We start from the raw sequence: 16,907 nt of genomic DNA, 5'->3' as shown, positions 1-16,907 counted from the left end.
CTTTGAATTGTGGGATAGGTGAAGAGTGGTGAACGTACCATGAACTTCCAAGAGTACAAATCTGTGTTGGAAGAAGTATAGTCAGAGTGCAAATTACAATCAAGTATTGTGAGACTTTGTCTCCCATATTTTGGGCATGTGGTCAGGAGGGTTCAGTACTTGGAAAAGGACATCATGTTTGGAAAACTTGAAGGTCCTTGAAGCAGAGAAAGACCCTCCAATAGATGGACTGAGTCAGTGCCTGCAGCAGTGGGTTGAGCATGATGGAGATTGTGAGGATGACATCGGCTCAGGCAGGGTCTCTATTGAGCCTGGGCTCACCAAGAGTTGAAGTCCATGGACAGTCCCTAATAACCATTTGGACTCACTTCCTATTCTTGGAGGGTCAGCTCTAATGTGCAGATTGCTACCCAGGTAGCCCCCGCAGCTACTGAGAGGGCGAGATCAGCACCTTCAAGGGTTGCTTTGTTGTCCACCAGCCCAGGAGGATCCTGAGCCCTGTGACTCACCCTCAGAGCTCTGGGTAACTGGAGTGTAAGGGTTGAGGTGGGACGTGGGTGGAAAGCTGAGCTCTTAGCCTAGAGGAAAAGGGGGCTCAGACACATGTACTGAAATAATTCCATGACGGGAGATCTGCAGACCCTTTTCTACATCACTTCTCTCACACTCTCAGCATCCCATCACCCCCACCCTGCAAGCCTTTCTCATGAGCCATTCACATCCCAGCCATCCTGCTAAGCCCTGGCTTAAGATCCCTCCTTTCAGCCCTACATGGTACTAGAAAGAGGGTGTTACCTCTTTCTGCTATGAATTTCTTAGTAAATTGTCTATTTCTCCTGCGTCTCATACTAAACAATAAAGAATGTTGTTGTTATTGTTGTTGTTATGTATCATAGAGTCATTTGCAACTCATAGCGACCCTATGTATAGGCTCTGAACCCTGCTCTATCCTGAGCCAACTTCATTGTCTCTGACACATCTAATCCACAACCTCAGTCACTGAGTCATTCCATTTTACGGAGTGTCTTCCTCTCTTGTGCTGTCCCTCCACCCTCCCGAGCAGGACGCCCCTCTCCATGGACTGGTCCCTCCTGGAAACATGTCCAAAATATGTCAGACGGAGCCTCAGGATCCTTGCCTCCAAGGTTTTACCCTCTCTAGGATTAATCTGTCTATTCTCCTAGCAGTCCATTGTTGTTGTTGTTGTTGTTAATTGCCATCGAGTTGTAGGTGACTCAGTGACCCTATGAACGAAAGTCCTCGATACTTGCATGACTTTCATCCTTTCTCCAGGTTCATAGGGTTTCTGGAGGCAAGATATTTACGGAAGTGGATGCCACTCCTGCTTCCAAGCTTGTTTTAATTGGGGAGCTCCACCAAACACTGTCCACCATGGGTAACCATTATGTCATTTGACACATCAGTGTCACTGTGTTCAGCTTCACAGCAACCACAAGTTCCCTCTGTACGGCAAGTGGACACACCAGGGCTATATGACCTAGAAGAATGTTTGACCAAAAACAATGAAAAACAGGCCTGAGGGTCACAGATTAAAGTCACCCACCTTTGGCTTGGTAGCATCACTTTCGTAGTATATTCAATACTCTTCTCCAGGACCACAGCTCAAAGGCATCAATTCTCCTTCTATCATCCCTAGTCATCGTCCAGCTTTCTGACGCATAGCAAGTATGATGAACAATTTAACTTCTCACAAGACTACTCCTGCCTCCCATTGAAGTCTCAGAGAATGGCCAAGGAAGGGCCCACTCAATGCATTGACACTTCTAGACCAGCACATCTCCATAGCGTAGCTGCTACCCATAAGCGGCCATTGAACAATTGGAGTGAGTTTAGTTCAAACTGAAATGTGCTATAGGTATGAAATCTTCATTGGATTTTGTAAACTTGATAAAAAATATATACATTTAAGTATCTCTTGAGTAGTATTTTATGTTCATTATTTTTCTAGAATAACAGTATTTTGTATCAACTCACTCAACCCACTTCCATTAAGGCCAGTGTTACTCAGAGGGACCTGCCGTCGGGTTGCCCAGGCTGTATATGTTTATGGTGTGAAGACCATCCATCTTCCTCCCTCAGAGATGATAATAGGTTCAAACTGTCGACCTTTCTGTTAACAGCCCACACATTCTACCCTATACTACCGAGGTTCCTGATAATTTTGTACATGTTTGGATTAAATGAAATTATTTTAAAAGTTTTCTATTTTATTTTTTAATGTGACCATTTTAGAAAACCCGCAATAATAATAACAACCACAACAAAGCCCCCTACATATAAAATTACACAAGCAACTTGTATTATATTTCTATTCTACCTCTAACCACTGGTTTTTGGAGGACCCTTCCCGGCTGAGGAGGGAGGAGCCCTCAGTCCATCTTGAGAACAGCTCTGGGTCTGAGCGGGGAGGGCAAACTGCTAAATCTCACACTTTACACTCTACCCCTGGCTCCTCTGCATCTCCCTGTGCGTTCATTCATGGATTCCCAAATGCAGCCTTGTCCCAGCAAAGAATTGAACTATGAAACAGTGCAATTATGATAGCCGGGGGTTGGGGGTGGGGTGGAGATAAAGGCACACAGAGGCAAAATGTGGGCTCTGTAAGCCAAACATGGACTTCTGGGGCCATTTGGTTCCTGGTTTGACCCTCTAGCCTCAGGCTGTCTGCCCACTAAAGCGGACCCATCATGAATCAGGGTCTACAGAAGGCAGGCTGAGTGGGCGAGTGTCTGGGAGTCTGCCATTTGCATTCTACAGCCTTCAAAAGTCTAATGGAGTTCCGGCAGGCCCTGTGAGAGCAGGCCTGTATGGCTCACGCCCACTACAGGGAGGCCTGGATGGATTTATCCAGAAGGACCCCAATCACCTGTACTCCCGCTCCATGCCCAGGCGAATTCCCAGTCATCCCTCAGGACTCATCTAGACATCAGTCTTTTTCTGAACTCTCCCTTGTCCTTGCCCCAGCTCGGGACATGCAATTGCTCCTCGTCTGCACTCCCACCAGCTCCCTGCGCTTCACATGCTCCAGTCCTTACTCTGCTGCATTCACTTTCCCTTGTCTATAGTCTGAATCTGCCCACCTCTCACCCCCAGCAAGCTACAGACTAGTTTCCAATTGTTCCCTCAGTGCAGCAACAGAAAGGGCTCAGTGAATGGCTCTCCCTAAGAGCCCTTCAGACGGCGACTGGGCGGTGAGGGGTGAGTAGGCTTCCTCCTCCCTCAAGAGGAGACCAGACGTGACCAGACAATGAAGGTGGGGCGGCAGGAGGAGTGGCTCAGCTCAGCTCAGACTCGGTGCACCTGACCAGGAATTCTCGGAGGTTCCCTGCGGAGGGCAGACCACAGCCAGTCCCTCATGGCCTTGAAGCTCCGTCCTAAGGCCCCTCATGGACTCCTAAACTATGGATTGCCTGGGAAAGAAGAGATTCCTTGACTCTGGGGTCTTTCATCACCCAAAAACCTGCTTTTAAATGCGGATTGAGATTCTAGACAAAGCTGGAGTGCAACTGGGGAAGAGTACGCAGAGGTCAGGAGAAATCTGCCCCCACTGCCACCCTCAACTGAGCTGGTCATGACGGACAATCAGCCATCTGGAGGGGCTTTCATTTCAGCCTTTGGATCTCACAGCACAGTCATTCTTTTCATAGGCTTCAGCCATCACAGGCATCGTTTATATGCTGGGTCATGTATAGCTACAGCAGCTAGGTGGCACAAACGGTTAAGTACTCAACTTTTTGTCAAAAGGTTGATAGTTTGAATCTACCAAGAGGTGACTTGGAAAACAGGCCTAGTAATTTGCAGGTCACAGTCTTAAAACCCTAATGTTTCTATGTGCTACTGAGTCAAGTATGACTCATCGTGGTCCTATGAACAACAGATCTGTGCCGTCCACATCATGTCTGACACACTGGAGCCCATTGTTGCTGTCACTGTGTCAATCCATCATTTGAGGGCCTGCCGAGCAGCTCTTCTACACAGGGTCAGCGTGAGTCAGAATCAACTCAATGGCACCTAACAACAAAGTGTACTGATGTTGAGAAAACCTGGAGCCAAGGGTAATCTTAAAAGGGAAACTCAGGCTTCTCTCTATAATTCCCACTTCACTTACTTCTAAAGAAATGCTAACTTGATGTGGCTATTTGCCACATGTCCTTCAATGTCATTTCAAAAGGCCCTGTCTCGGAGAGTCACCCCTGGCCAGCCTCCTCTCCTTATACTCTCACATACTCCCAAAACATCCCTGTTCTCACTCCAACTGGGCCCCTCTTCCTCTGTATAGGATCTGCTTGTTCATTTCTCTCAAGACAGAATTATCTGAGGGCAGAGACTATGTCTACCCTGTCAGCATTATGGCCATGGGCCCAGCACTAGCGGGCACAGGTATTGAAAAGATGAAGTAGACCACAGAACTGGCTGGTTTCAGAGTCAGAGCAGACCTCAAGACCCCCAAGACTTACTCCTATTCTTGCTCACATGTTGCCTAGATTCCCTCCTTGAGAGCCCTAAAGACTCCCGTTAGCTGGGCCAGAACTGCACACAGATATTGGACAGGAAAGTAAACAGTACTTCAGGAGAATTGTCTGTTGGGTCTCATTCTACTTTCTGCAGAGAAAAGAGGAAGCCTTATTTAAAAAATAAAAAAAGAAGGCTGGTAGAGGGAAGAGTTAAAGTAGCTAAGGTCTCCTGTAGCCCTCTAGCAGGTGATGGGGGTTCTGCCCCTGCACTCTGTGGGTGGATCCTCTCCAGATACAAAGAAGACAAAGGGCCAAGCCATCATTCCTAACTCACCCCAGAAAGGAGAGTAGAAGCAGGAGAGTGGGTAGACACTGAATGCAAAATTAAGCCACTGAGGAGCTAGTCTTTTGACTGTCAACATGCTGGTAACACCATCTTCCTACAGATTGAAGAAGAGATTCCTCCAGCACATCCGGGATCTAGTCAGAGTTCCCCAACTGCAGGACTGAACATCCTCCGGGAAGGGGATCAAGAACTATTGTCCTCCTTCCATTCATCTCCCAGCCCCCAGACCAAGGTCTGAATAGAGCTCTGCAACTCTGCCCAACCGTAGGGCCTTGGATAGGGGAAAAAAGTTGACCTCAAAGTATTTATTATTAAGAGGACTCAAGGGGAAATATTTTTTACTTATGTTACTCATATTACCTTTTACGCCTAAATGTGTACTCTGAATGGGGTTTCTACCTCTCTTGCTTCAAGCCTCAAAAACCAAGCCAAACTGGATAGATTACTGAACACTAGGCAATACAGAGTAGAAACAAAACCATGGATTAGCTATTTACAGACTTACAGAGCCAATAAAGAAATAAACAAGTAGATAGTCCCGCCCACTGACAAGAAGTCGATTCTGACTTATAGCGACCCTATATGACAGAGCAGAACCGCCTGCATAGGATTTCCAAGACCAGGTATCTTGATGTAAACAGAATGGATTTTCCGCAGAACAGCTAGTTGGGTTCCATCACCCCATCTTTCTGTTAGCATCTAAACGCTTAAACCAAAACACTACTAGGGTTCTTCAAAGCCATTCTAATCTGTTACAATAGTAATAGCTTTTGTGGCCCCGTATTATCCCGCCAAATTAACTCCTCTCCGATTCCTTTCTCCCCTTTTCTCGTCACTCGAAGAAACCCTGGCACCCCCTTCTGGGCGGGGCTCTATTGACACCTTTCCCAGTCTTGCCTAGGAGGGAGGAGGGGTCGAGATTTGCGTCAGCCAATGCGGGAGGCTCAGGTTACACTGAATTGGAGAGTAAGCCAATGAACGGCGAGGGCGTGGCCAACTACTCTGTTTCTAAGCGTCTATAAGAACTTGGAATGCAGCGCTTCGCTGCGCGCGCTGGTGCGACTGTAAGTTCTCGGCCCGAACACGACACATGCCCCTGGAGCTCTAGCTTTGGCCGCTCAGTCTATCCGCCCTCTGCCCCCACTCACCTCCTGCCCGCCATGGAGTCCTTGGCTTTCCCTCGGCGTTCCGGCCCGACTGCCTTGGCAGCAGAGCTCTCCAGGCCCCTCCCTGAAGGGCTCATGAAATCGCCCAAACCTCTCACGAAGAAACAAGCTGTAAAGAGGCACCACCATAAGCACAACCTGCGGCACCGCTACGAGTTCCTGGAGACCCTGGGCAAGGGTACCTACGGGAAAGTGAAGAAGGCGCGGGAGAGCTCTGGGCGCTTGGTGAGTGCGACCTCCTCTCACTGCACCCGGCGGGCTTGGGACTCGGCTGACGGCGGGAAGTGGCAGAGCAAAGCTTGGGGGCTCCGGCATCGCTCGGTGGAGTTGCCAGCAATCAGTCTGAGCGGTGGGAGGAGGTGTGAGAGTGAGGGGTCCGCTGCAGATGTGTGGGACCCGGGAGGAAAGAGGTCTTGGACTGGAGAAACCCAGCACATACACCAGGTAGGGTGTAAGAATGGCCAAGCCCGTGAGGGAGACAGAATCGTTGGCCCGGCTTGGGATGGGGATGGCTCCCTGGAGAAGATGAGACTTTAGTACAATTTTGCTTGCAACAGATTGTCCAATAATTGTCCAATAAAGTGAAAAGGGAAGAGGAAGTAGATGGTGCCTGGCTTTATTAAAGGTTTAATGAACATGTGCAGTTCTAATAGCATGTTAGGGATGGATGTGGGGTGGGGTTGAACTTTGCAGACTGAACTTCAGGTTGAAGTTTTCAGATTGAGTGGCAGTTTCATTATGATGTAGTTTTGATTCTGTTAAGTGTGAAGCCGATTTCTTGTACACGATCCACTATGCTCCAAGTTACCCTTGGGTTTTGAGGTGTTTTCAAAATTTCTGTTAATGTGTGCGTGTGAGAAACAGAGAGAGAGAGGAGAGAGACAGAGGGGTAAGGAATCTCTGGTGGCCCAGGGGTAAGAAGCTATGCTGCCAACTCAGACATGTAGTTCAAATCCATCAGTAGCTCCATGGGAGAAAGATGGACATTCCCTTCTTGTGGGATTTGCTGCCTCTGAAAACTCCCTGGAGGGTTGGCAGTCATTTCGTTCTGATTGGATGACACACAATAAAAACATAGATACATATATGTATAATATATATACACACACATAATATATATTAATATATACATAATACATATGCAGCTATATAATGTTGTTTACCACAGAGTCGGAACCGACCCATAGCTGACCCTCCTCAGGCTTTCAGAGGAAATTAATCACATTAGAGGAGATTATCCATCTTCTGTGGAGCAGCTAGTGGCTTCGAACTGAGTGCCTTTGGGATTGCAGCACAGCTTCTTGCCACATATTAGTGACTCTGGGCAATTCATGTCATCACATAATTCTCTGTTTCCCTTTTTTCAAGAATGGGGAAACAGCCTCCCTCACAAGCTGCTATGATAATGTAATGTTACATAAATATGAACTAAAGGGTCCCTGACAACATACAATCTGTGAACAACAGATAGTTAAATCTCAATCTGTAAAGGGTATCCCCAAAAGGATTGTTAACCATGGTTCTCAAGCTTGAGTTTAAAATACACAGGAATCACCTAGGGGTGCTGGTCTGAAATGTTTACTCTGGTCTCATTCAAAGAGCCCTGGTGGCATAGTGGTTGTAGCATTGCCCCATCCCAAAGTTCAGAAGTTGGAATCACTGCTAGCCTTTCCACAGGGGATAGATGGAAGCAGTCTGCAGCTTTAAAGATCTGCAGCCTGGAGAACCCCATGGGGCACTTCCCCTCTGTCCTCCAGGGTTGTTAAGAGTCCTAATTGACTGTATGGCAGTGGGTTTGCTTATTTTGGTTGAGTGCCACCACACTCAGAGGATCTTGTTCTGAAGGCCTAGGTTCCAGCTATGTGATCTGCATTTTAACAAGACTTTAGGGCAGGTGGCTTGGAGGTTATAGTGTGCCAAGCCCAGTGGGTGCTGGCTGTGTGCTGTGTGTGTGGCCAGGCTTTGCCCTATTGGCCATGGCAGCCTTCACCTCCCCAGATTGTATTTGCTTTTGCAGCCAGTAGCTGGTTTGAAATTCAAGAAGTCATTTCATTGGTGAAGGAGAGTGGATGCTGGAGAGAGGGAGCAGATTGTGCCCCCTCAATAGGTCCAAGTATGTTTTTCCTGCTAACGCCTGGCACAATCCCCAGCTGCCCGCTGCCAGGTTACAGCTATTGGGCAATCATGTACTTCCTGGCTTTCCTTTTCTCTTTCTATAAAGTGCAAGGGCTCAGCGAGGCTCCAGGCTTGAGACTGCTGGGCGCAGGCTTTTTGTCAGGGACTTAGCAGGAAAATAGCTCCTCGTGCCTCATGCTTCTTTCCTCTTGTTGGGGGGACAACTGGGCCATGGCGGACTGGGATGACCAAGAAGCTGGGATTGAAGTTCAGAGACCCCTAAATTAGGCTTTGGCCTGAGTTGTTTGTTGTGTGCAGGTGTGTGTGTGTGTGTGTGTGTGTGTGTGTGTGTGTGTGTGTGTGTGTGAAGCTATCTCATTTAATTCCAGAATGAGATAAACCAGCTTTCAGTGTTTAAATCTCAGTGACTCTATACCAGGATTCCAGCTGTTATTCCATCAGAAAAGAATTAGAATTCTGAAGATGACTCCCTGGATTCATGGCTCTGAACCTTTCCTGACCATGTCTATCACCTGGTAGGAATTTAGACAATCTTCCTTCTCTTGGGACAGCAGCTGCCCTGTGGTGCTAAAGGCTTCTCAAGGCCCTCATCTCTCCGCCCCTCGCTGCCTTTTGCCCCTCTCTGATGAGCAGGAGACCTGGTCTCTCAGGATACTTCAAGAGTGTGAGAGTACGTTCCCAGGAGCCACTCAGGGCCTCTCTCAACATGAAAGTGAGCTGAGGTTGTTGATGGAGGTTAGATTCAGAGGAAAGCCAGCTAGGTGTCTGACTTCTACCCCAGTTTTCTCTCCACTTTCCTAGCTCTCTTCCCATTCCCAACCTTCCTAGAGGGGATTATTAAAGGCCAGATGGGATGTTAGGAGCCATATGGGAGGGCGGGCCAGGCAGGTGGGTGGGACTAATGACTGCTCCAGGAGAGCATCAAAGGAAAAACAAATATTTGCTCTGGATCTTCTGGTCTCCTGTGTACATTCCTGACATCCAAATGACATTTCCTCCTGTGCCTCTCATCAACTTCTCTGACCTGCCTTTTCCCTGAAGAGGAAAAAAAACGTGCTGGGGGCCTTGGAGTGGTGGCGACCCCAAGTCCTTGCATGGGATTCTCACCTTCCAAGGGGTGCTTTGAGGGGTGGCCATGTAGATAGTACAGTGAGGCGAGAGTTCTTATCTGTTCCATAGTAGATTGCTGCATGGATTTAAAATATTTGGAAATGACTGAGATAGTCCCATCCTTACACTGGATGTGGGGACACTGAGGCCCACAGAGGAGATGTGACTTATTCTGATTAGGGCCATGCCTGCAACTTAAGCCCCTACGTTGGCCAAGCCGGAGCCCTGGATGAGCAAGCACTGAGAGGCTTTCCCTGGAAGTCAGTCCTGAGATGCCTGGGCTTGCCTCTGCACTTCGTCATTCTGACACTGCCTTTCCCAGCATTCCCAGCCTTGCCTGGGAGTCACTGGGAACCCAACCCAAGCCCCATGCACACAGTATGCACCAGATCGCAAGGGAACTTCACTGCTTTCCTGCATTTTACCACCTCTTGAAGGCGGCTTCGTTCAGGGTCAGACAGAGGACAAGAGGTCCAGTCCTGACTCTACTGCCATGTGACCTCCCTGTGCCTTATTTTCCTCATTGCGCAAAATGGGCATCATCATCATCCCTACTTTATGAGGTTCTCGTAAGATTATGTAAAAGAATATACATACAGCACCTTATGTAAAAGAATATACATACAGCACCTTGTACACTATCTGCCACGCACACTATTATCATCTCAGAAAGGTCCTCCCCTCCCTTTCCTGGGAAGATTCCCCACCCCCACCCCCATCTGCTATGCCTTGAGCAAAGGAAAATGAAATTGTGCTCAGCTTCCTGAAGGCAGATGATTTTGATTTTCTTTCTTCAAAGTTCTTATCTCTCCTTCAGTCCCAGCTCCAGAGAAGGGCTCCCCATGAGCAATAGCCCAAGGCCTCTTCCTCGAAGCACTAACCACCCAGACCTCCTGTGCCTGCCTGTTCGACAGCAGAGAGCCAAGCTCCAGCTACAGGCAGCCCTTACCCTTGAGCTCCGGCCAAACTACACAAGAGGGCTGGGCAGGGAAGCTCCTTGCCCAGCAGCCTGGACTTCAGGGTGGTGAGAAGGAGGCGGGCCTGGTGTGGGGCTGGGAGGGGGCAGCTCAGGCTGCCTGTAGAGTCCCTTTCTGTCCTCCGTCTGCCTCTCGATGATTTGGTGGGATCACCCACTCTGCTCAAGGTAGCTCAGGCCAACTTCGCCCTTATCTAAGTGGGTCATCCTCCAACTCCTTACCCCGCCTTTCAGACTACAACCGCCCTGTGAAAAGCCAGCGAGGAGTCTAGGGTCTTGACTCTATCTCCAGGGGGTAACAATGACCAGAGATGCCCAGCTTGCATCCTTGCCTTGATATGAACATCTTGGGATTAGCTTTTTTTCTAAGGTCTTTCTCCCATCCTTTCCAGAATCTAGATCATCTCTAATCTGACTTCCTGGATGAGAGGAGATGTTTACCAATTGAGTACCAGCGCCCACCTCTTGTGGAGTGTTAGTGAAGAAGTGGGTGTACCTGTGTATTTGTAGCTGGGAGAGGGCAGGGGTGGTGCTGCCCAGCCTGACCCTAGGCAAGACGTGGGGCATTCCCTTCCAGCGTGGGAGGAGAAGGGCCGGAGGCAGGCAGAGCCTCTCCAAAGAACTTTTGTCTTCTGGAGTGGCAGCTTCTGCAGGCAGCACGCCTCCTTCTTGAATTCTAACTTTGTCTCCTGTGCCTTGAGCAATCTTGCAAGAGTCTGTGCACCCTTCTGGACTTTGAGTGTTTGCCATTTGCAAAATGAGAGAGAGAATTCACTCTGCTGTGTTCCGATAGTCCTTTTGTTGTTGTTGTTGTTGTTCCAATAGTCTTTTAGCAAGTTGTGCTGCTTACCCAAAGGTCACACCTCTGTGGTGGCTCAAATCCATCAGGAGAAAGGTGAGCATTCTCTCGGGCCATTTACAGCCGCAGAAACTCAACAGAGAGTCAGCTATGGGTTGATGACAGTGAGAGTGTATGAGGAATGTCTTTGTGAGATGCAGAGCTACAGTAATGGTCAGAATTTTGCTCAGAGAGAAATGGTGATACATTCATGCAGTGAAATATTATGCAGCATTGAAAAACAATGAACTTCTATAACATTGCACAACAGGGATGAATCTGAAATACACTATGCTCAGTGAAATGTCTCAATCATAAAAGGACAAATACTGCATAAACCCACTGTTATAATGATATAGATCATTATGAAGGAGGGGGAAGAGCAGGGAAAGACTGGCTAGATAGTGAATGAACTCTACAGTGGAATGGGTGACAGGAAGAACGATCTGAAAGGAATGGATGATTAGAAATGACGAGTATGTCAATTAATAGCCTGAAATAGAACAAGCATTACAGAGGGAATTGGAGGGAGGGAAATGTGCATGCATGAATGAAAACCAATCACTTTGTGAACTTTCACTAAAAGGAAATAAAAATACATTGGTGGGGGGAAGAATTTTACTTAGACTGAGCATGGCCGTAGTGCTGGGCGTCTAAACAAGGCCCTTAGCAGTCCTTGGCTAAACACCTTCCTGGTGTTTTGGCAGGTGACCCAGCTCTGAAGAAACTAGGCACACCTAGCTAGGCTCGGGTTTGGAAGGAACCTTAGAGATGTATAAGGTGGTGACTGGCTCATTTCTTTCTGGCCTTTGTTCAGACCTTTCTCTCTGCCTGGAATATCCTTGTACTTCTCCCAAGGGTGGATTTCCGTGCATTTGCAGCCAAAAAAAAAGCTCCTCCCAGTACTTACTCTTACAGCCTCTCCAGGGACCCCTCGCTGTCTCCTTCATCACTGCAGAGCAGTGTGGATTGAACTTGGGGTTCTCTTACAGAGAGAAGTCTGAGGCAGAGTCTGCTGGGGTTTTGTCTGAGTCCCCAACATCTAGCACAGCGCCAGAAACAGGGGAGGTGTTCAGAGTATGTGTGGGAAAGAGCTTTCATTTTCCACCTTACCAGGAAAACTTTCATTTTTAGTTAAAAAAATAAATAAAAGTGAGGGAATTTCATTTTTAGATTAAATTTCCTCATCTTTCATTTTTCAGGCAAGGAAATTGAAACTAGCCAGACCGGTTAACCAGATAATTTAAGTGACTTGACTTAAATTGCATAGCTCATGGCCTATTTGTCTCTAAGTAAAGATTAGAAACTTGGCCTCTTAACATCTACTCTACTAATCAGTCTTTTGCATCACCGTCATTATAACTGAGTTTTCTTCTCCCTCTTGAGCAGATTGGCCATAGAATGTATTGCCTAAATTTGGGTGTTTAAGATGGTAAAGGCATAGTGTTAATGAAATACTGAGACAAACCAAGACTGGTCAGAACTTATAGCCTTTTCACCTCTGGACAATCCATCTAAGCATTACTGCCCTCTTCCTTGGCTCTGTTATGTGACACCAAGTCAGAACCAACTCATAGCTAACCTTCCTGTGGGTTTTCAGAGGCAGTGAAATCGCACAGGAGGAGATTGGCTATCTTTCTCCTGAGGAGCAGCTGATGGATTCACACCGTCCACGTTTGGGTTGGCGGCGCCACTTCTTATCCACTAGGCCACACCAGAGCTCCCTTTCCTCTGCTGTAGTCTGTTTATTTTTGCTATAGAGAATGGTTGCCCAGATATCTTACAGGTGAGAACAAAGGTCCCTCTAGTTTAGTCCTCGTAACTGAGGTTGACTCTCCACCCTTGCTTGGGAAGAAAGGGAGGATGGGACATTTTTATCTGGCACTGTCCCATCAGTCAGGGATCAGCCCAGTGATTTAGCCAGTAAATATTTATTTATGACTTATGTTCACTAGCAAACAATTGGTGAATGCTTTCTGTGTCCTGAGCTCTGTGCTGCGCTGGTGCAGGCCTGAGCTGGTGCCGGCCTGAGCTGGTGCCCAGTTTTGTAAGCTGGCTGAATAGCCTGTGGGCTGGGCAGAGCTGGAGAGCAGTGGCCCAGCCCCACCAGGGGAGGGGCATGACATTCTTGTCTGTCTGGGGAGGGACACAGCACTTTTGTCTGTCACTTGCTTTAGATCTGGGGGAGAACTAATGAAATGGTATGATTCTACATCCTAGGGAATATTATTAGCCAAGCTGTGGCAACCTAGCACCTAAAGTGGATAACTGAGAGTGGGCCTTGAGTTGGCCCCATGAGGTCAAAGCAAGAATTTCTGAGGAGAATAATTCTGATTTGGAATTCTAGAGTTAGAAAGTGCTCCTTGGAAGCAAAATGTTGAAGCTTCATCTCACATACTTCAGACATGTTGCTAGGAGACTCTATTCCTTGGAGAGGGACATCATGCTTATAAAGATGGAAGCTTGATGAAAGAGAAGAAGACCCTCAACCAAATGGATTGGCACAGTGACTGCAGCAGTGGGCTCAAGTATGTCAGAGATTGAGACTGGCACAGGATAGAACAGGGTTCAGATCTGTTTGTTCAGAGTCTCTAATGTGCCATACTCATTGAAATAAATGGACCTCAGAGTTTGACGTATACACGCAGAAACTCCTAGTCATCCCTTAACTCCAAACCCCAAAACCATTGCTGTTTAGTTGATCAAGAACCCTCCATCTAGTCTCCAAAGTTTTATGGAAGGAGATTCTCTGTCTGTCTTCCTAGAACAGCTGGTGGTTTAGATACAATACACTGGCCTTTCACTCAGCAGCCGGACACAGAACACCGTCCACCACCAGCGTGCCTTGGTCACTCCTAAAGACCCCATTTATTTCCCAATAATCTCATTTCTGTTAGGCCTTGTCTTCTTTAGACCTTGGCTCTTAGATACACGTTGGTGTGTCCCCTAGGGTTTGCCGATGAGTACGTCTTAAGCTTTCCATGTTTTATAATTTGTTTTCATTGTCTGGATGTGCGATTTTTGCCTATCTATAATTTTACTCTTTTAATACAATTTTATGACCCTTCGTCTCTGAAACACTTATGGCACTTCCTCCTCCACTGCCGTCGGATTTTAAGAACCGAACATTTCCAGAGCAAAAGAGCTGGTCACTTTTAAAATCGCCCTTCTTAAGTGGTACTTTTTTGCCTATGTATGATTGTCCAAAACAAAAATGAGATTTGTAAACCCTGACTCGAATAAAATATTTTTCAAAAATAAAATATCTCAAAAAAAAAATCTCTTCTGTTGATTAAGCATTGTATGTAATTCATTAATTGCATCATTTAACTGTAATGTTATAAAGCAAAATGTGTATGAATGACTGAATGAAACCTCAATATGATTTGTAAATTTTCATTCCCATCACAATAAAAGAGAGAGAATAAGTACTAGAATCTCCCTCCTGGAAGGGGGTGTGTGTAAGCTGGTGGGAGGGGCTGTGGAGGGAGAGTTGTGAAGGCTTAATACTCCAGTGTGAATTTATAAGTGATGTGTCTCATGTTGGACAAGGTCTCAAGTCCCCTACCCCCTACCGAATCCCAAGCCTCGGGATTTTCTGCTTGGGGAGAGACGATGGTCTGAGCAGAAGGGGGAGGGGAGGTGCGGCCTCATCCCCTGCAGCTGCAGCCTGGGCCTCCCCAGCATCCTGGGGAGGAGGCACCATGGTGACCGGCCCTCCCGCCTGCCATTGTCCTCCCTGCCCTGCTCTGGGAGGGCCCTTGAGCTGGGCCTCCCCTCTTTCACTGATGCAGCTCCAGGGGAGGGGCGGGGTGCAGGGCACGCCATCCCTGGCCCGTTGCCGGGGTGACCAGGCCCCGGGCATTGTGAGCAGCTCCTCTTACGGGATTACAGCCGCTGGGCTGTTCCGCATTCTTGTCTGATGGGCGAACACTGGCCTCCCGAGTCCACTGTCCTCTTGAGCCGGAAGCCATTGTCTGCCTCCAGAGCCCTGTGAAAGGGTGGATTAGAAGCCCCTCCCCTCCGGCAGAAGTTTCCTTTTTTCCCTGTCTCTCTTTGAATCTTGAGGGGAGGCAAACGCTCCTGGGAAATAGAATAAAAGGAGCTGTTTATTTCGGTCTCTGCTTTCTGATTTCCCATAACTTGCCACCTCTCCTGATGAGGAAGGTTTATGGCGCCTGTCCTTGATTATATCTTTCCAGGAACTGTGACAGTCCTCCCAGTTCCCCATCCAGCACCTGATGCCAACGGAGCAGGCTCTGAGGCATCAGAATGGCTCATAGGAAAGCACCTCAGACATCACGGTCCAAACTCTTCTATTTCACAGAAAAGAAAACTGAGTTTCTGAGAGGGTGGTGGGGCCTGCCATAGCCCAGGTCTCTTGACAACCCATTCGGGCAACTGGCCCCGCTTCCGTGCTTCCCCTCACCCTCTGAGCTCCCACATTACTCTTGAGATGAAGCAGAAGAAAAGACTGGACTCCCCCCAGCTCCACAGGGTGGCTTGAGATGCACTTTGGGAGTTCCTCCCCCCACATCCTCTTGCCTCACCCCATCCTTCCTGAGCCTGTAACATGTACCAGCTAGAAAGAAGGTTTAATCCTTATATGGTACTTGCCACCTTTTCAATCTAAGATTAAAGAGTGAGCCCATAGTATTCTGTTTAGCTGTGTGTTTTGGTTTGTTATTGGGGAAATGATAGCTTCTTATCCAGACTGGAGAAGGTTACTCATAGCAAGTTAAGATGTTTGGTGGGTCCCAGAGAAACACGGTTTGAATCCACCAGATGCTCTGCCGGAGAAGGAGGCGCAATATCCTCCTGTACCAGTCAGATCTGATTTGACGGTACACGCACACAAAATAATAAAAAAAAAAAAAAAAGATGTTTGGTGGGGAAGAGTTCTATCTTGGAATCAAATGACGAATAGTTTAACTCCCCGTTCTGCCTCTTAGTAGCAATGTGATCTTTAGCAGATTATTTAACCTCTCTCTGGACTCCCAGTTGGTGACACAGTGGTGATGTGTTCTGTTCCTGGACAAAAACGTCAGCGGTTCAAATCTACCAGCTGCTTCTTGGTAGCCGGCTGCGTCTGTCAAGGCTTATGCACCGTGGGTCAGCTCTTCTCTGTTCTTTAGAATCACTTCGAGGACCTGTGAGTTGGAATTGACTTGAGGGCAATGGATTGGGCCCCAGCTTCCTCACTTGTAAATGATGATGTTGATACTTTTGTGCCCACCAAGGTTACTGTAAGGGACATTTGTTTAATAATTCACCCGATGACTATGCCGGTTGGTGGGCACCAGGCACTATGCTCCAGTGACAGGCAGAAGAGACCCAATCCTCATTCTCGTGGTGCAGTAGAAAGAAAACCCGTGGTACTAACTCTGTCAATCAGCACTCTTACCACTCATTCATCTGTGGCCTTTACGCAAGGAGGTCATTGGTCCATCTACCTCCTGTTGCATGGACTGCACAAGACTCAGGTGAGAAGCTTCTTTAGAGAAGGTGTCTCCAGTGTCTCTGCCCCCACAGAGGCTGAATAGGCCCTGTGGCCTTTGTAGCAGGTGCAGACAGACCACCAGAGTCCTCAGCGTGTTCTCAGGGATGCTTTGGCCTCTCTCCTCACTGTCTTGGCTCCTCTGTTCACAGGTGGCCATCAAATCAATTCGGAAGGACAGAATCAAAGATGAGCAAGACCTGATGCACATACGGCGGGAGATTGAGATCATGTCGTGCCTCAACCACCCCCACATCATCGCCATCCACGAAGGTACAGGGGCCAGCATTTGGAGAGTGGGCAGCGGAGGCGGGGGGGACTTTTGTGTCTCAGGCAGGTAGGAGGCCAGTCAGAACCCATAAT

At 47.9% G+C, this 16,907-nt stretch overlaps 1 protein-coding gene across 1 annotated transcript in view; it reads left to right on the top strand.

Annotated features, from left to right (window-relative positions):
* The first annotated feature begins 5,957 nt into the window (after window positions 1–5,957).
* Window positions 5,958–16,907, top strand: part of NUAK2 (NUAK family, SNF1-like kinase, 2) — a 20,046-nt gene continuing 9,096 nt past the window's right edge. The window contains exons 1-2 of the mRNA XM_006887986.1: window positions 5,958–6,212; window positions 16,697–16,817. Of these exons, the coding sequence (XP_006888048.1) occupies window positions 5,982–6,212; window positions 16,697–16,817 (352 nt within the window). The 5' untranslated portion in view covers window positions 5,958–5,981. The remainder of the gene's footprint in view (window positions 6,213–16,696; window positions 16,818–16,907) is intronic.

This window comes from Elephantulus edwardii, unplaced genomic scaffold (genome assembly GCF_000299155.1).
Source record: "Elephantulus edwardii isolate Elephantulus edwardi_28Jun2011 unplaced genomic scaffold, EleEdw1.0 scaffold00063, whole genome shotgun sequence".
Taxonomy (NCBI): Eukaryota; Metazoa; Chordata; class Mammalia; order Macroscelidea; family Macroscelididae; genus Elephantulus; species Elephantulus edwardii.
The sequence above is the reverse complement of the archived record's forward strand: the minus strand, read 5'-3'. Positions and strand labels throughout refer to the sequence as shown.